The sequence below is a fragment of the Diorhabda sublineata genome, chromosome 7, assembly GCF_026230105.1.
Source record: "Diorhabda sublineata isolate icDioSubl1.1 chromosome 7, icDioSubl1.1, whole genome shotgun sequence".
In the NCBI taxonomy this organism is placed as follows: domain Eukaryota; kingdom Metazoa; phylum Arthropoda; class Insecta; order Coleoptera; family Chrysomelidae; genus Diorhabda; species Diorhabda sublineata.
Window position 1 is genome coordinate 1,553,055 of NC_079480.1, and position 20,223 is coordinate 1,573,277.

Here is a 20,223-nt window from a genome sequence, read left to right on the forward strand (position 1 = left end):
GAGCGAATTTTCGAAAGCTTATTTGCTCAACACTTCACACAATATTTGTTTGTCATGGAAGCCTATAAACAAGTGGTCTATATTACCGACTACAGCAGTTATAATAAAAAGGAATTGATTTAAATTTTAATAACAAACATTGTTTTATAAGGTTACAATAATTTTATCGGGAAGTTAAAAAATAACAGTTAAATTTTAATAGGTTGGGAAAAGTGGCAACAATCTTACTATGAAATTTATATATGAAGAGTATTATAAAACGGTTTATGATCATAATAACCTGAAGAAACAACTGTAATTGCTCATTATCCAACGATCATAAATTAAATTTCCATCTCTATAACGTAAACAGTAAATCGTTTTTTAATAAAGTTGTTCAGTTATCATCTCTATCATTATTTCGTCGGATTGGGTCAAAGAACTCAAAAATAATGGTTTCTCGACAGAGAACATGAAACTTGCTCTTTAGTACCGAAGTATTTTGAATTAGGGTAAGTATTAAAACATTATTAATAATATTTAAAGCGGTGGTCATCGAAGAATAATTAATTATACACTGGGTATAGGTACCCAGATGGGCGGTTTGGGTCCCGTGGAGATAGATGCAGTGCCGGCTTAAGTTAATTTTGAAATATGCTAAATCTAAACTTTTCAATATTACGATTTTTGATAGTTCAATGTATTAATGCAGCTAAAAAAGAAAGTTTCAAATATTCACTGGTAAAAGGAACATCTAATAACTTTATTTTTTATTTTTGTGAATCGACTAATTTAAACAAAACTTGCTTTGAAATATTCACCCCCACAAAGTGGAAATTGATGTTTTGAAGTGGGGGTGATACTTTTTTGGGAGCAAGTTTAGAAAAAAACAAATTGTTTTAAGATAACTTAACCTAACTTTATCGGTTTCTTAGCGTTTTCTAGGTAAAATCATGGTAAATGTTTGGAAGTGGGATTAAGTTAGGTTAGGTATTGAGGTCCATCCTATTTTTGGTCATAAAAAATCGATATTTCCAATATTTTCTTTTTGTTTATTTTTTCAGAGCATTTAAGATAAAAATAAGTTTAAAAACCAAAAATTAAAACACATTAATAAAAAAATAAAAACATATTCTTACTTTTTTTAATAACAAAACGCATAGTGAAATCCTAACCTAACTTAACCTAACAATTTAGCGATAATTTGTAAAAATTGTTTAAATTATAATATTCAATTGTTTTTTTCGAATTATTCGTTTACGTATAAACTTTCCGAAAAAAGTGCTTTGAGACAAATAGTTGTGTTTTGGTTTAAAAATGATTTTCATGGGTATAAAATTATATTTAGCCAGTTTTCTCCATATTAGTATGACGTCATCACTAATAATCCAACTAATCACCATTTTTTCTATTATTTTATCGTTTATTCCGAAAATCCAATTTTCATTTACACCCTTTTGGCACTAAAATACCATAAAACTCTGGTTATTAATAGAATAATAAAATTACATTTTTATTACGTAATTACACCTTAAGCCGACACTGACCAACAGTTCGAGACGAGACCTCATCTTTTGGTACAAGCACTCAGCATGAGGTCTGCTCTAACCAAACACAACATTATTTTAGTTCTTTATTTTTAAAATTCTTTTGTTTTATTGCCTCTTTAGAAACGATGCTTTCTTTATGAGAACCTTAAGTTTACTAACATTCAGTTATGTTTGTTCAAAACTACTTGACTACCTCTTTTTTTTAATGAGATAATTTTGTTTTTGTTTAGTGCATTGACATTATTCTACAAAATTATATAGATACAAGAATTGTATTTTTTTAAGCAGTTTATTAATAACTATTTCATTTATAATCAATTTGGCTTCGTTAGGCTTTATTTTATGTCGAATTCAGGCTTGTAAAAGAATAAAGTATGTATAATGTATAGTGTAGTTCGTTAATTTTGGGTCGCTTGATTTATATTCTGACTACGTTTACACAATTAACCTAATTCCTCTCTGTTACAATATTCAAATATTAATCATTGTTTTAGACTTTTGTTCAGAAGGGTGACACCATTAGTTCTTTATTTTGATGTATATTAATAAATAACAAATAGTTTTAATTAACACGAAATTATCAATTACTAATATGTACATTGCATCAATCAAATCACTACCAACATATAAAAATTAAGATTAAATTTTAAGAGAAATCATAAATGTATAAATTATGAATATTAATTACAATTTATGGAATTCTACGTAAATTGTTAATGCAAAAAACAGTTTTTATAATATATGAATATGAATATAGTTTGATATTAAAATATTAAAATGATGAAAAAAATGGTTGACATTGAATGAAACTTTTCAAGATGAGGTTAAAGATCATTGACGTACATCGCGATTTATATTGTACCAATCAAACACATTTATTAGGAACCGCGACATCTTTTGCGACAGTTTTAATTAAGACCTATTTAAAAGAATTTATCTGACAAAATTAGCCTTATAAAGAACTGAATAAATTGTAATTCGATAAAATCGTGTGCCAAAGTTTCCTATTGATTATAGCAGACTCTCTTATTCGAATTCTGTTAACTGTATAACGAAAATTCGTTGATGATTAAAGAATTATATAAGGACCGTTAGTTGCTCATTTATCAGTTTTTGCAATGCAGTGCCGTGCGTATTAGGTTAAATATTATTATTAAAATATATGTATCTACCTCGTATTTTTGTAGATATAATTGATAACCAAAAAAATATGTGTAAAACGGACGTTTTTCTGTATAAATATTTGATCTAAAACTAAGTTGAGTAATTGTAATTGGTCCGTGCTGCAAAAATAAGTTTCTTCCATTTGTGTATCTGTTTGGTGGTATATGATGTGTTGCATAATTCATACGAATAACGCATAGACAAACCGGTATGTAACTGGTATTATTCTATTGGAAAAGAAAGAAAGAACAGCTTCTGATTGGTGTTTTATGTATAGAGCTAGCATTAAAGATTCAATTAGAAGAATGTAGAGTGATAGAGAGTTTGTATACCGACGTTCTTTCTTTTTCTATCAGCAGTTCGTTCCCGAGGACACCTTCACAAGGCATATAACGGTCTACTTTCACTAATACCACACAATCCAATTTTGTGATGTCAGAAATTATAGAAAGCATGCTATAATATGAAAGCTTTCATCTTGATTATTAATAATATTTCTCTAATCTTTTTGTTGTTATTTTGAATAATTAAACACAAGTTATTGGAACGTACTTAATTCTATTTCGGACAGACACTTGTCAACTGTCATTAATATTCATTTCATGATGTCATGTAATCAAGCTTAGCTTCTCGTATTTTGTATTATAACGATAAGACTTATAAAATCTCCAATAAAACCTCCCAACCCTTTGAGTTAATAAATTGCAGTGTTCTATAGTTGAATACCATAACTCCGGATGAGTTTCAGTGCGACTTGGTATAGTATTAGCTTGTTGGATGTTAGTAGGAATCTTCGACCTATTAATCAGTACTGTTACTTAGTTTTATTGCTTCATCTTAGTTCGTACAAGTCCTTCTTTAATTATTTTTAGGTCCAGATGATGTGTCCCAGAAACCATTGTAAAGAAACTTTATTTTTCTTGCTTAGTTCGTTTAATTTTTCTAGGCAATCCCAAAGGAGCTTGAATTTTATGACATTAGAGTTTGTAAATGGCTACTTGGTTATCAGACAGGATTATTACTTTCAGAATGTGTGGTTCTGGGCCTTTACAACTCCTATTCCAGTTCTGTCTGCTGTTTTAGATCCATCTGTATACTATTAAATGACATTGCTGTTTATTTCTTGCATGGTGTTATGATCCCATTTATTTTTACAGGTTCTAAATTTTTTCTCTTCAGTTTCTAGACAGTGATGTTTTTTCCATTACAACTTTGAGAGGTTGGAAGATTTAGAATCATTTCTGGTGCAGCTGTTAGGTATGATTTTATGGCTCCGGTTGCACATGTATCTTCGAGAGATTATTCCTAGTGGTATTTAGACTAAGTTTAGTACCCCAAACCACTACCCCATTTATGATTATTGGTCTTAGAATTGCCGTAAACATCCACAGTAGGATATTTGAGTTACAACCCCATTTCTACCCTGCGAAGTTTCCACACACCATCAGGGCCTTTGTGATTATTCTCTTTTTCTTGTTTGTTCCAGAGAAATTATTATAAAGTAACATTATATAGGTGGAAGTTGAAGTTATCAAGAATTTAAGAATATATTTTTGATTAGAAACTTTAAAATATAATATGTAATGGTGTATCTGGAATAAATAAAAGGAGTCAAGGAAAGAAAAAGAGTTGTATCCAATAAAACTTTATTATTTTGAAAACTCGAAACTATAAAATAAAATATTTTTTTTATGAAAACACTTAAATATTAAACATGAAAAGAAGCCCACAAATTCAAAGTTCAGTTGCAAACAAGCATTTTACGACAATTGAGTAGCAATTAATGGATAAAATGTTCATTTTATTGCAACTAAAAAACTAGTCAACTTGGTCGAATTTGCACATTATAAGTTACAAATTCTCTTTGATTAATGACACTTTTAACCATTAAAATAAATACCAAAAATATCCTCTATTGACTTTGATCCTCCTCCAACTTTTTGTCAATCCTTCGCTATTCTAGTCATATTTTTCTAGAGGTGCATTTTGGATTAAACAGGAGGACGCGCAATAGGGATTATAAATTATCCCTTTAGGCATTTAAATGATTAAATTTAATCAAAATTGTTGCTAGTTTTAAATAATAAAATGAGTACTTTTTTTTGGGGATATAACTTTCACCAGATTCTACACTGAGAAAACATTAAGGGTTAATTAGGGAAAACAGAACAATATTTCCATCGAGAAATATTGAAACACACAGTAATCCAGGAAATTATCCCGTAAATATGATAAAAAATAAAACATCCAAATGTTATAAAACTTTTTTTTCGTTATATATATATGTAAAGTGCTTTTATGTTAAATTTGAAATGTTGAAAATTACAGTTAAGGAACAAGTTTAAATACAATCATTCCTAGTGTAGGAAATTTTAATATAAACGTTGGCAGCTGTGTAGCTTTGGTTTGGGTCAGGATATTCTATATATACCAATAACTTGAGAAAAACGACAATATGGCAACATCTGTTTTGAATATTTATCCCGAAAGCCCTATAGAATGCCAAAAGTGATCAGTAATTGATTAACACTCGAACAAAGAAAATTGGACACTATATTTTAGTTTAGATTTTTGTTGTTATCCAAATTTGAGCATATTAAAATATCTACGATCCTTAAAATTTTCTTTAAATCGAATCAAAAGTAACCAAATATGCCAAAAAATCCAAACAAGGCAACAATAAATAAAAACTGCCCTTTATAAATTAACAAACTTATCGTGAAAGCCTTATATCAAACAAAAAAGTGATAAGAGATTATTTATCAATATTCAAACAGGAAAATTTTGGTATGCACTAATTACGAAAACGATGATTATTTATATTCTAAAAATGACATTAAAAATCTAAATTATGAAAAAAAGCTCATAATTAAATCTATCTTCTATATATTCTATTCTACATATTTCAACTAAGATTCATTATAATTATCAACATTATTACAGTACCGTACTCATCTGGTATGTACTACCCCCAACGGTATATGATTCATATTTCATGAGATTTTTTTTTCAAATCTGTGGGAACTTTTTTATTTGAATCAATCAAAACGTTGAGGGAATTTTATGTACATTCACCAATAACGGACTTTTTCTAATTTTCAATCGACCTACTCGAGGGAGAAATATACTAGTAGAAAAACACATTTTCCACACCCAGTGCTATTCTGGAGTTAATATCCCAAAAGTTTCAAGTACTTGAATATATATTATATTTATTTTTAACGATTAAGTTGTGAAAATCTATGAAAAACTAACAGAACTTTCCAAAAACTATCAATTAAGGATTTTACTCTATTACTCATTAAATAATTAATTGGAAGTAAAAACATTGATATTCCACAACAAACTCGTTAGGACCACTAATATCTAAATAAAATCATAAAATGTTATATAAAAATAAGGACACTTATCGTGAAATTTAATCTGATGACGATGAACTACTTGAAGATTCAGAACTTGAGCTGCTATTTTTCTTTTTTCCTTTTTTGGTAAAGGTTATTTCATTTTTGTTACGATTTTCTTTTGGAACATCAGTTGTACCTTTTCCTTTGTTACCACGAGTTCTTTTGTTGATTCTACGGTTATTTCTTCGATGGATTTTCTTGTATATCCCACCTAATAAGAATTTTATTTCGATAAAAAAAGATTTGCACAAGACACATTTTTAATGAAAATTGAGTGAGAATTATCGATTTAATGCCCGATTAACTGCCGTTTTTTTCAAACAACCCACCATTTTCGAGGGAACGCCACATTTCTATTTTTAACACTTTTTGATAAGAATAATAAACATACGGACATTCATTTAATTTTATGGGTTAAAAAAAACTATTTTAGCTGGAAACAATTATAAATAATGAAGATATATTCCATTATTTGGTACTTGCTTTCCTTTTATACCCTGAGATACAGTCTCGTCCCCCAAAAAAGCAGTACTTCGCTCTGAAAACCTCTTTTCCATCTTAGGTCTTGATAAAACCGTTCTAGTATTCAAATCCTAAATTTTTAGGAAAAAAGTCTAGATGCGAGTGAAGGAATATTTAAAAAAGGCATTATATTTATCAACTTCCATGTAAAATATTCGAAACTCGATGAGAACGAGATTTTTAAAATTGTTTTCAACTCAACTTCAACCAGGTCATTTATGTCTGGACTTTACGACTGATAATATTCACTTATTTCCATAATAAACAGTATTATAATTTATATTTTTCACTAATAGTAATATTTCAACCTTTTTTACACACTGTTTTTACTATAAACAAAATCTAAACGTCCCTAAATTCAGTTCAAAACTAAATACGGAGTACTGAAAATACATTATTTATATATTTAGACATTTAATTACTCCTCAATTACTTTCAAATTTCATAATTTTAATAGAAAGACTTTAAAAGCCACAAATTAACGTAATAATTCTATATCTAATACAAAATGGTGGACTGTCAAAATAATTTGTTTTGACAAATGTAAAGAGTAAAAAGTAGCGTTCGGTAATGTTGTTCGCAATTTGTCATGATCATAAGTTGAACAGATTGATTGTGGTAATAAATACTACGAATAACTTGACCTAAAATAATTGAAATCAGTTTAATTATTTAAGAAATACGGGTAAGTAGAAACAACTGTCGAATAAAATTGCTAATTGATAAGCAATGAAACGTCAAATATTAAAACAAATATGAGAATAGTTTTTCAAACAGATCTTAAATACAAAAATATATATATAACCGAACGCGAACCGAACAGTGACAGCGAAATAAAGTGGATTGCCGAACGATATTGAACAGTCAGAAGCATAAGTTTACATAATCGAACGCAGTAATTAGTTTATTCAATTCTAGACAGCTTAAAATAGTTCCGCGGGAATTTCAAAATTTGAATATATTCGTAAGTTAATTCTAGGCAGCTTCTGATAGGTCCAGATAATTTCACGTGAATTACAAAATTTGTATATAAGGTAATTGACCCAATCAAGATATTTTTAGGATATATAGCTCTGGACAGCTTTTTGAACCAACCAATATCTAATCATGAAAAAAAACGAAGTAACCATATGCAATGTTGTCAAGTTTATAATATTTCAAAAAGTATCAGAAATTAATATTTCATATGAAATTTTCGAAGTATCAAGTTTAATGCTTAGAAAATGTGATGTTTTACCTATAAAAAATTATTGAAAAAAAAACTAAGTATTAAACTGATAATTATAATGGAATGGCAATTTTTTAATAATCAATAAAAAAATAACTTTCAACTAATTTTTTTTAATTTAGAACATAACTTGACCATAAAATTCTTCCGATAAAAATATTTTAGTCCCTTCAAAAAAAAAAAGTTCGAATCAATTTTTTTATCCAAACATGCACCTTACCTTGTTCATTGGGTCTAAGTACTGAATGACTTGGCCAACTGAAATCTTGATGTTGGTAGTAGTTTTGAGGAAAATTCATACCGTGAGGTAATTGAGGATATAAATTGGGCGAAGAGACATTTTGATCCATCAAACTTGGAATTTGAGACGTCTGTGGTTGATTTGGATGTGGCATATTGGAAGCCATTTTTTTTGAGGATCTTGGATCGTCGGTTGATTTTAGGGTAACATTTATATGGTATTCGTTAGCCGGTTTATCAAAATTACCTTAAATATAATCAAAACTCAACAACCATTTTCAAATAACAACAATCATAACCTCAAATAATAAATTTTCAACTGTTATACTATGTTTACCTTGATATTGTTTATTTTCTGTATATGCAGGTCCTTGTGGTGAAAACTGTTGAACTTGTGGTGGAAACTGTCCTTGGAATTGATAGGGATACCCTTGTTGTGGTACAAATTGTGGCATCGGTTGATATTGACTACCGTGTGGGTATCCTCGTGGAGGGATCATATTCGGACTTTGTGGTCTTGCTTGATTGAAATTATTCTGAAAACCTCGAGTTTTATTTCTAAACGTTTTTTGATTTTCTTGTAATTCTTGGTAACTCGGAGGAGGCGATGAACTTCTTGCATTACCTAAAATATGTTTAATTGACTAGAAAAAAGCCTTCGACTGAGTTAGTCTAGAGGGATTAAATTATATCTGTAGGGATGATAATACCAGGTGTGTTTAGAAACTTATGTAAATATTTAAATGTCGCGGGTTTTAATAGTGTCATTGTCAAATAAAAAATTTCCAGTTAACTTTGTCTATGGTATTTACGTTTTTATGAGAAATCAGCCATTTTAGTTTGTTAAAAAATCGAATTTGTATCAAATTTTTCCAAAAAAAAAAAGAAGAATCTTTGTAACCTCGTTATTTTTCTTTTCATATACAAACGGAGTACATATCAGATGAGATGGCACTCTATAAATCCATTCTCGCCCTTTCAAATATTCAAAATTCCACAATGAAACTTTTTAACCATCAATTCCTACGAGGGGTTGTCGAAAAGTTCCAAAGAACTTTTATAAAACTTAATGTTCTATAACTGTTTAATTACATAGACAAACGCCAAGTTAGAGGTAAAAAAAAAGAAGAATATTTTTAACCTCTACGAAATAAGAAGATGGATAAAGATTATTAAAAAAAATCACATTTAATAGACAACCAAATAATTGTTGCTACCCTATTTTTTCAAAATAAACGTTTAAATATAGAAAACGTCATTTTCTGATGAAAATATACAGGGTGTCTCGCAAAATAGCCGATACAGAGCAGATTGGAGGTAGTTTATCTCTGTACCAAGTTGCATTCCTCAAAGTAGGGCCCAAAATTTATAAATCGACCAATTTCTTCGCAACCCTTAAATTTGAAAATACCAAATTTGATACATTGCATGAGAATGTTAAAATAATGGTAATTTTAATTTTTTTACTTTTGAATTTCATTACATTTGGAATACTATAAAAAAAAATAAATATTTTACCTTTATTTTGTTGTTGTTTCTGTTTATAATTAAAGTTTTTGTTTTCAGATTTCTTTTTTTCTTCATATTTTCTATCTTTCTTCACCTTTTTGACATCTTCCTTTCTTTCTGCGGGCTACAAATTAAAAAATAGAAATTGCAACAACAGAAAACTTTGTTGGTTACCTTGAAGGCCATTTTATGGACATACTCGGTATGCTGGAACTCCTTGGTTCTTGCTTTCTTCTGACAATTATATAATTCGCGGATTTTTTGTCCGTTGTGTTTCAATTTATATAAAATTTGAACGCTGTCGTTGATTTCTTTGGCAGAAACTAATTCGTCTCGTCCTATGGTTTTGGTCATCTTAAGAGCTTCATCGAAACGGTTTTTAATTTCTGAATATTGCACCAAGAGCAGCTCCAGATGTTTAACGGTTTCTTTGTTACATACCGTACCCAAGGATTTTTCCCTGATAAAAAATTTAAACAATACAATTTTTGTTCTGTACTTAATTATTTGGATTATTGGAATTCCTTCGGCATGATTTTTAATTAAACTATAAAATCATATTTATATTGACAGGTTTTCATTTTTTATGATAATTTAAGGTTCAAACATTGAACGTAGATCAATTGGATTGGTATATTTTTATTTTTAAAGCTATTCTAGTTCTGAAAATGTAAAAAAATGGGATATGTCATTAATTTTGAGAAAAATTCAAAGTTTACTCGAGTGAAACATGAATTGAAATGAGGGAGTATAATTTTTGATACTAATTTAATGTCACAAAGAGTCAAAAAAATAGTTTTGTCGTTAGATTGTCACTATTAGTGTTAATTTAAGGACCAAAATGTGAAAAAATCAACAGTGGCATTAGTTTTGAATTCACCACAAGGTCTAAAAAAAGTTAAACGTCAAATGGGATAATGGAGTACTATTTTTGAGTACTAATTCAACTTCTAAAAGAGTGAAAATCCAGTAGGGCTATTATATTCTATTAAAATCGCTAATTTAAGGTCTCTTAATGTGCAAAAAACGAAGATATTGTTATATTTTCAGTTGTAGTGCTAATTTTAGGTCTGGAAATGTGGAAAAATCGAAGATATTGTTGTATTTTCACTTATAGTGCTAATTTAAGGTCTCAAAATGTGCAAAAATCGAAGATATTGTTGTATTTTCCCTTATAGTGCTAATTTGAGGACTCAAAATGTGCAAAAATCGAAGATATTGTTGTATTTTCAGTTAGTGCTAATTTGAGGACTCAAAATGTGCAAAAATCGAAGATATTGTTGTATTTTCAGTTATAGTGCTAATTTGAGGACTCAAAATGTGCAAAAATCGAAGATATTGTTGTATTTTCACTCATAGTGCTAGTTTAAGGCCTCAAAATGTGCAAAAATCTGAGATTTTGTTGTATTTTCACTTAAAGTGCTAATTTAAGGTCTCAAAATGTGCAAAAATCAAAGATATTGTTGTATTTACAGTTGTAGTGCTAATTTTAGGTCTGGAAATGTGCAAAAATCGAAGATATTGTTAGATTCTCATTGTAAGTGCTAATTTTAGGTCTCAAAAAGTGCAAAAATCTGACATATTTTTATGTTTCCATTTAAAGTGTTGATTTATGGTTCAAAATGTACAAAAAAATCAAAAACAGATTATAAAAACATGGAAAATTGATACGGTTATATTTTAATTTTCAATGCTAATAAGTTTGAGGTCTAAAAAATTAAAATTTTGTTGGTAGATACTAAACTTTTGCGTCAATCTAGAAGAGTAAAAAATCAAATAAATTAATTTTCCATCCCAATTTGACGTTGAAAAATTCAGAAAAAAATAAATTGTACTGCACGGCTACAAGTGAATACATAACCTCATAAATGTACGCAAACGTCATTCCTAAAGCGAAACAGCGTTTTGGCGGGAACATTCAAAAAGTAAAAATCGAAATAATAATTATTTACGAAAAAGCTATAAAATAAACAGTTTTTTTACGAATAATCACTTGTGAACGATACGAAAATTGCTGGAAATCAATTCGAAAAAATTTTACAGAATATTTTTCAATATTAAAAGTTTCAAAAAATAGTTTAGTACGAACAAAATTCGTACCTGTCGATCAAATATTCTATATACTCCTTATAGGAATCGCTGAAGGGAGTTATGGCGTTATTCTGTAAGAAATGCGCAAACTTCGCACAAATTTCCACGATAATTTTATGCTCTTCCTCCAATTCCTTCTGTCTCTGTTCGATGTTCCTGATCAATCTCCATTTATTCTCAATCACTTCCGATCTGCTGGCGATTTTCATCTGCATATTTTCATCTTTCTCTTGATTTTCCACGGTCTCCGTGGTGTAATATACGTGCATGTGAACTCTATAATCGCAAAAACATTGGCAACAAGTCGTTGTTCCATTCATCGCCGTGCAACTGATCAGATTCGGATCGCCCAATTGTTCTTTACCCACGTTGGTTAAATAGCAATGAGGGTGACATCTCTGTTTGTAGTTCCAACAATTTTTTCCCGCTACCTGGAATACGAAGACCGATTAGTTGGAAAACTGTACAGTGTCTAGCTTAGATTTAAAAAATAAATGAACGACACTCACGGTGATAACTTCTGCGCATTTTTTTGCAGTACAAACAGTCGCCGGATGATCCAACTGCGTTACATCTAATGTTATTACGGGTAGGTACAATTTGGATCTCATTTCTTCCAATGATGCGTTATCTTCACTTAGTAGTTCTCTGTGCCTACAAGAATAAAAAAAAAATAAATTAGAATCCTTAAATTTATCAATTTCCCCAAATCGGAAGCCCAGATGCATATTTATTTCAAAAACATTATTTTTATATGGGCAAAAAGGACATATCGAGATAGATTCTGGTGTGAAGAAGTAGATTAAATTTTGGGAACAAAAACATTTGCAAAAATACATAAATTGTTATAACTTTTTATTAAAGGAACTAATAGTCACTGTAAATTGTCAAAAACTCATGACCGGATCAAGGCTAAGGTAAAAATTAGTTACTAAATACCCTAAAAATTGAATTACATCTTATTTCGAATTGAAATGATTTTGATTAGATTGATAAGTCTTGATTACAGATTATAACACAATATTTGGAATAGTTTTAACAATTTATGTCACAAAAAACAGTAAAGTGCGCTCAAAGTTTATTAATCCTTCCCCTAAATTATCTTCAAAGACATCTATTTATGAAACAAAAACCTGGAACTCACAGAATCAACTTATACAGGCGCTACTTCGAAATAATTATTATCTGCTTGATAATCAGCAACATCTCATTGAGTAAATAAATTGGAGGCACCTCTGTACAGTTGGATTTTGTGAAAACTAATTTTTTTGATAAATAAATGTCTAAGGATGATATTAGAGCATACTTTCAATTTTTTTTATTGAATATAATACTCCCTAAATGTCATAGCGAAGTAAAAATCATTATGAACAACCCCTGTATACATTAATTCGATGAAATGTTATTTTTTTTTTGTAAAAATGAATCTCTAGGAATCATTAAGGGGAAGAATCAATAGAATTCGAGCATGTTTTCTATTTTTTTATGGATTAAGAGACTCCTGAATGTCCTAGACAAGTGATAATCATTATGAACAACCCCTATATACATTAATTCGATGAAATTTCATTTTTTTTTGTAAAAATGAATCTCTAGGGATCATTAAGAAGAAGAATCAATAGAATTCGAGCATGTTTTCTATTTTTTTATGGATTAAAAGACTCCTGAATGTCCTAGAGAAGTAATAATCATTATGAACAACCCCTGTATACATTAATTCGATGAAATTTCATTTTTTTTTGTAAAAATGAATCTCTAGGGATCATTAAGAAGAAGAATCAATAGAATTCGAGCATGTTTTCTATTTTTTTATGGATTAAAAGACTCCTGAATGTCCTAGAGAAGTGATAATCATTATGAACAACCCCTGTATACATTAATTCGATGAAATTTCATTTTTTTTCTAAAAATGAATCTCTAGGAATCATTAAGGGGAAGAATCAATAGAATTCGAGCATGTTTTCTATTTTTTTATGGATTAAGAGACTCCTGAATGTCCTAGAGAAGTGATAATCATTATGAACAACCCCTGTATACATTAATTCGATGAAATGTTATTTTTTTTGTAAAAATGAATCTCTAGGAATCATTAAGGGGAAGAATCAATAGAATTCGAGCATGTTTTCTATTTTTTTATGGATTAAGAGACTCCTGAATGTCCTAGACAAGTGATAATCATTATGAACAACCCCTATATACATTAATTCGATGAAATTTCATTTTTTTTTGTAAAAATGAATCTCTAGGGATCATTAAGAAGAAGAATCAATAGAATTCGAGCATGTTTTCTATTTTTTTATGGATTAAAAGACTCCTGAATGTCCTAGAGAAGTAATAATCATTATGAACAACCCCTGTATACATTAATTCGATGAAATTTCATTTTTTTTTGTAAAAATGAATCTCTAGGGATCATTAAGAAGAAGAATCAATAGAATTCGAGCATGTTTTCTATTTTTTTATGGATTAAAAGACTCCTGAATGTCCTAGAGAAGTGATAATCATTATGAACAATCCCTGTATGCATTAATTCGATGAAATGTTATTTTTTTTCTAAAAATGAATCTCTAGGAATCATTAAGGGGAAGAATCAATAGAATTCGAGCATGTTTTCTATTTTTTTATGGATTAAGAGACTCCTGAATGTCCTAGAGAAGTGATAATCATTATGAACAACCCCTGTATACATTAATTCGATGAAAAGTTATTTTTTTTGTAAAAATGAATCTCTAGGAATCATTAAGGGGAAGAATCAATAGAATTCGAGCATGTTTTCTATTTTTTTATGGATTAAAAGACTCCTGAATGTCCTAGAGAAGTGATAATCATTATGAACAACCCCTGTATACATTAATTCGATGAAATTTCATTTTTTTTTGTAAAAATGAATCTCTAGGGTTCATTAAGAAGAAGAATCAATAGAATTCGAGCATGTTTTCTATTTTTTTATGGATTAAAAGACTCCTGAATGTCCTAGAGAAGTAATAATCATTATGAACAACCCCTGTATACATTAATTCGATGAAATTTCATTTTTTTTTGTAAAAATGAATCTCTAGGGTTCATTAAGAAGAAGAATCAATAGAATTCGAGCATGTTTTCTATTTTTTTATGGATTAAAAGACTCCTGAATGTCCTAGAGAAGTAATAATCATTATGAACAACCCCTGTATACATTAATTCGATGAAATTTCATTTTTTTTTGTAAAAATGAATCTCTAGGGTTCATTAAGAAGAAGAATCAATAGAATTCGAGCATGTTTTCTATTTTTTTATGGATTAAAAGACTCCTGAATGTCCTAGAGAAGTAATAATCATTATGAACAACCCCTGTATACATTAATTCGATGAAATTTCATTTTTTTTTGTAAAAATGAATCTCTAGGGTTCATTAAGAAGAAGAATCAATAGAATTCGAGCATGTTTTCTATTTTTTTATGGATTAAAAGACTCCTGAATGTCCTAGAGAAGTGATAATCATTATGAACAATCCCTGTATGCATTAATTCGATGAAATGTTATTTTTTTTCTAAAAATGAATCTCTAGGAATCATTAAGGGGAAGAATCAATAGAATTCGAGCATGTTTTCTATTTTTTTATGGATTAAGAGACTCCTGAATGTCCTAGACAAGTGATAATCATTATGAACAACCCCTGTATACATTAATTAGATGAAATGTTATTTTTTTTTGTAAAAATGAATCTCTAGGAATCATTAAGGGGAAGAATCAATAGAATTCGAGCATGTTTTCTATTTTTTTATGGATTAAGAGACTCCTGAATGTCCTAGACAAGTGATAATCATTATGAACAACCCCTGTATACATTAATTCGATGAAATTTCATTTTTTTTTGTAAAAATGAATCTCTAGGGATCATTAAGAAGAAGAATCAATAGAATTCGAGCATGTTTTCTATTTTTTTATGGATTAAAAGACTCCTGAATGTCCTAGAGAAGTAATAATCATTATGAACAACCCCTGTATACATTAATTCGATGAAATTTCATTTTTTTTTGTAAAAATGAATCTCTAGGGATCATTAAGAAGAAGAATCAATAGAATTCGAGCATGTTTTCTATTTTTTTATGGATTAAAAGACTCCTGAATGTCCTAGAGAAGTGATAATCATTATGAACAATCCCTGTATGCATTAATTCGATGAAATGTTATTTTTTTTCTAAAAATGAATCTCTAGGAATCATTAAGGGGAAGAATCAATAGAATTCGAGCATGTTTTCTATTTTTTTATGGATTAAGAGACTCCTGAATGTCCTAGACAAGTGATAATCATTATGAACAACCCCTGTATACATTAATTAGATGAAATGTTATTTTTTTTTGTAAAAATGAATCTCTAGGAATCATTAAGGGGAAGAATCAATAGAATTCGAGCATGTTTTCTATTTTTTTATGGATTAAGAGACTCCTGAATGTCCTAGACAAGTGATAATCATTATGAACAACCCCTGTATACATTAATTAGATGAAATGTTATTTTTTTTCTAAAAATGAATCTCTAGGAATCATTAAGGGGAAGAATCAATAGAATTCGAGCATGTTTTCTATTTTTTTATGGATTAAGAGACTCCTGAATGTCCTAGAGAAGTGATAATCATTATGAACAACCCCCGTATACATTAATTAGATGAAATGTTATTTTTTTTGTAAAAATGAATCTCTAAGAATCATTAAGGGGAAGAATCAATAGAATTCGAGCATGTTTTCTATTTTTTTATGGATTAAGAGACTCCTGAATGTCCTAGACAAGTGATAATCATTATGAACAACCCCTGTATACATTAATTCGATGAAATGTTATTTTTTTTTGTAAAAATGAATCTCTAGGAATCATTAAGGGGAAGAATCAATAGAATTCGAGCATGTTTTCTATTTTTTTATGGATTAAGAGACTCCTGAATGTCCTAGAGAAGTGATAATCATTATGAACAATCCCTGTATACATTAATTAGATGAAATTTAATTTATTATTTAATTACTTAAGCAACCTTAATAAGAAACACTCTGAAGTACACTCATATTTAATTAGAAAAAATTGTTGTCAAGGTGTAAAAAGAAAAACCATAACCAGCATTTCTACTGAAAGTTATAACAACGAATATAACCTAGTCTGAGGGTTAGATTCAAAGAATAAGTTTTTGAAATGACCATACTTATGATTATTTTCCTATTTGTTTTTTTTTAAATAATATTTAGTGTATTTGTATCGAAAAAAATGGGATGTTACAAAATATAGTGTGTGGACTCCTATACCAATAATATTTGAACAAGTTTCAACCTCAGCTGTTAACGAGATGGTTAAAAATTATTAGAGGTTTTATGTGAAATTTTCATCAATAAATAACAAACAAAGTACTGACTAATCAGATAAAAATGTAAAAGATCAATTTTTAAAATTGGAATCCTCACAGAACCTGTAAAGAAAAAACGGTTTTTACCTTGATAAAACTTCCATGTTATGTTGAATCAACTGCATTATTTCTGCAAGCGGTTGAGACAATTGGTTGATCATTCTTCTGGCTTCGTTAATTGCATTGGTGCTTTTTACAAAGTGGGGTTTCAGCGGTTTTTTATCTTTTTCACCTACGATATACTTTATCATACTAAAACAAAAATAATGACGTGAAAGGGTAAAAAAGCCCTAAAGACATCCTTGGAATGCAATCTCTATAATTTATTTTAACAGGAAATAGAAGAAGACGGAGTATCAGAATTATCAGGAATCACTGAAATCCCTCAAGTTACTCAGCTGTTAGCAAATAATTAAAAAAAACGCCGAGAATCAGAATTTATGCTAATAATAATCAAGAAATTTCTTCAATTTCTTAAATGAAATTGTTTTACAACAGTTCAAAATCTTGATGTTTTGTTTGTATGTGAAAGCTAATTTCAATTAAAAGAAAACTAAAATAGAGATAATTAATCAACAAAAACAGAAAATAATAAATATATCCTGAAATAGAAATTATTTATTAAAAAATTATTGTTGAATTGAATTAGGTAACATTATACTAAAATTTTTGGAATTTGTTTTTTTTAATTAGTAAAAATTTTGTGAAAAAAAGTTGAATTTACTTACTTCCAGCATTGTTCTGCAGATTTCTCCCAACTATCCTTGTTTCTTTGTTTTATTTCAGAACTGATTTTAATACCTCCCTTAATAGCTGCTAAATACCTATAAGGTTCATTGTCGAAACAAAAAATGTTTTTATCGAATGGAATCTTAGCAAACGGAGGTCGATTACCAATATCTCCCACTGTTTTTTTCAAAACACCAACTGTTTCACCAGGACTATAATCTGTCCTACAAAATAAACATATTATCTTGATAAAGGAATACAAAAAAATAATTTTTTTCATACTAACCCTCTTGTATTGGTGAAACAGAAGATTATGTTATCACTGGCAGTTTTATCCAAACGAGAAAATATTTGATCAATACAATATTTAAAAAACACTGTATATCTAGATTCGTTTGGTTTCAATAGGAAGCAGATAGCATGCAATTCGTGTAAATTACTAATATAACTCAAAATATTTTCGGAATTAATATCATCCTTAAAAAAAAAAAAAAAATGTTGTAATTATCAAAAAACCCAAATTTGATTTTAAATTAAGAAAAAATTATAAAAAAGACTACGCTGAAAGAAATATAATTATTTTCTCAACTTCAATGTGTTTTTCATATTTACGGATGAACTTACTTGTTTAACTCCCCTGGTATCACCCATTCCGGGGGTATCAATTAATCTTATGTTTACTTTCCCGTTCCATATAGGGAAAACATATGTTTTCACATCTTGTGTAGCAGATTCACCAGTTTCTAAATATTCGTTATTATCAGTATCACCAGTACTAACTAAGTGATACTCCCCATATTTATCCATAATATTCAACTTGCTTGGTATTAGCACCATCAATTTATCTTTTTTCGCTTGTTTTAAATCGCCATACGTTAAGTAATTAGCAAACGAATTTATCATTGTAGATTTTCCTACCCCAGTTGAACCAAGTAGCAAGATATTGATATCAGTTTTTTGATTGATGTTCAAATTTTTCATTTTAGATTCTATTTTCGACTCTGCCATTTTGACTGATACTAAAATATTATATTTTGCTGTCAGTTCTTAATATTTGGTTTGTTGTTATCAATGATTATTAATTAGGAAACAGTAAATTGTCATATAACATTAATAATAATTTTCCCTTAAGTTCGTTATCAATTTTTAGCTTATTATTATTATTATTATTTCCATCTAAACTTCATACTATTTAACTGATATATACACAATAATATAGCACTAAATTAAAAAGTTGGTTAATGAAACTTAAAACTTATTTGAGGTTAGAAACAGAAATGTTCTGAAACTTTTTATTATTTGTACAAAATGTAAAAATGGATTTACATTACATTACAATAAATTTATTCAACACTGTGGAACAATTATGCTGAAGCGACGTTTTTTTATGGCCAACGCCCTGATTTTGACACCATCGTACATTTGTAAAAATTGTAATATTTCATGGTATGTATAAATAATAAACTTACCCTTTTTATATAATTAAATTGATTTTCATTTACTGACAAAATACAAACTTAATATTTTAAAACTTATTTGCATTTACGTAATTGATGTGATGATAACTTTCTGCTTGCAAACAACAAAATGGGATTAAGATAGAGAAACTTCGAATTATATACCACGAAATATGGGAACCACACAACGATTTTACGTCTCATTGGTGTAGACATTATCAAGGAGTAGATAATTTTGTAGATACAAAAACAATAAAAGAAAATGAATTTGTAATTATATCATATTTATATCGATAAACGAAAAATCAAATAGCAATGTAATTAAGATATAATAATATGACATTCACTTATAAAATGGTCAACGCCCTAATTTTTTTTTGTTATTGTATACTTATAAAAGTGAATGTGAAAATTTACTCACCTTCTAATAAATTGTTTTTCACTTTTCTTATTTCTTAATGCAATCTTATTATCAACTATTTTAAACAATAAGATTTCAGTAGACTTCTTACCACGTACACCAAGGAACGAAAACAGATAAAAATGATCCCGAAACTTCGATTAAATACCATAAAAATGTGGGAACTACTAGTTTATACTCTGTGTTTTACTTGTTGGATGTAAAAGATCTCATTGGTCGAGATAGTTGAGATGCATTACCGATAGCAATTACATAGAAAAATATCGTTACCGATAAATGTAATCTGAACATAGAGTTAATATTAAAGATAGAGAGACCGAAATACGGAGGCTTGTTCAAGTAGGTCCGAATTATTGATACGGAAAAAAACATCAGTATACCTTGTTTTTTCTATTTTATTCTGATAAGATCACCATGACGTGGAAGTTTAGAATGGTGGCAACAGTAAAAAAACTAGAAGCGAGTAGAGAGAATTGTAAACCGATGCTGTTAATCTGTCAAGTACAATTCAATTTAAATAGCACTCGGTCTATCTTTATTATTAACTCTATGATCCA

At 28.8% G+C, this 20,223-nt stretch overlaps 1 protein-coding gene across 2 annotated transcripts; it reads right to left on the minus strand.

Annotated features, from left to right (window-relative positions):
- Window positions 1-5,060: 5,060 nt before the first annotated feature.
- LOC130447025 (uncharacterized) lies at window positions 5,061-19,966 on the minus strand. 2 transcript variants are annotated; one of them, XM_056783629.1, is made up of 12 exons: window positions 19,667-19,966; window positions 18,413-18,807; window positions 18,075-18,265; window positions 17,788-18,012; window positions 17,147-17,311; window positions 12,197-12,341; window positions 11,697-12,118; window positions 9,771-10,056; window positions 9,606-9,720; window positions 8,425-8,712; window positions 8,068-8,334; window positions 5,061-6,308 (listed from the first exon to the last, which is right to left on the minus strand). In XM_056783629.1, exons 2-12 carry the CDS (start codon window positions 18,794-18,796, stop codon window positions 6,112-6,114), a joined length of 2,685 nt encoding a protein of 894 aa, XP_056639607.1. In that variant the 5' UTR covers window positions 18,797-18,807; window positions 19,667-19,966; the 3' UTR covers window positions 5,061-6,111. The 2 variants fall into 2 exon arrangements, with proteins under 2 accessions (XP_056639607.1, XP_056639606.1); XM_056783628.1 differs by lacking the exon at window positions 19,667-19,966 and adding an exon at window positions 19,258-19,417.
- Window positions 19,967-20,223: the final 257 nt, after the last annotated feature.

Bases quoted from the DNA above. Each gene is read 5' to 3' on its own strand.
- LOC130447025 (XM_056783629.1), bottom strand. From the start codon at position 18,796: ATGGCAGAGTCGAAAATAGAATCTAAAATGAAAAATTTGAACATCAAT. The intron at 17,312-17,787 runs GTAAGTAAATTC...TTTTTGTTTTAG, and splicing joins TCTGCAGAACAATGCTGGAA to TATGATAAAGTATATCGTAG. The intron at 12,342-17,146 runs GTAAAAACCGTT...TTATTCTTGTAG, and splicing joins AACATGGAAGTTTTATCAAG to GCACAGAGAACTACTAAGTG.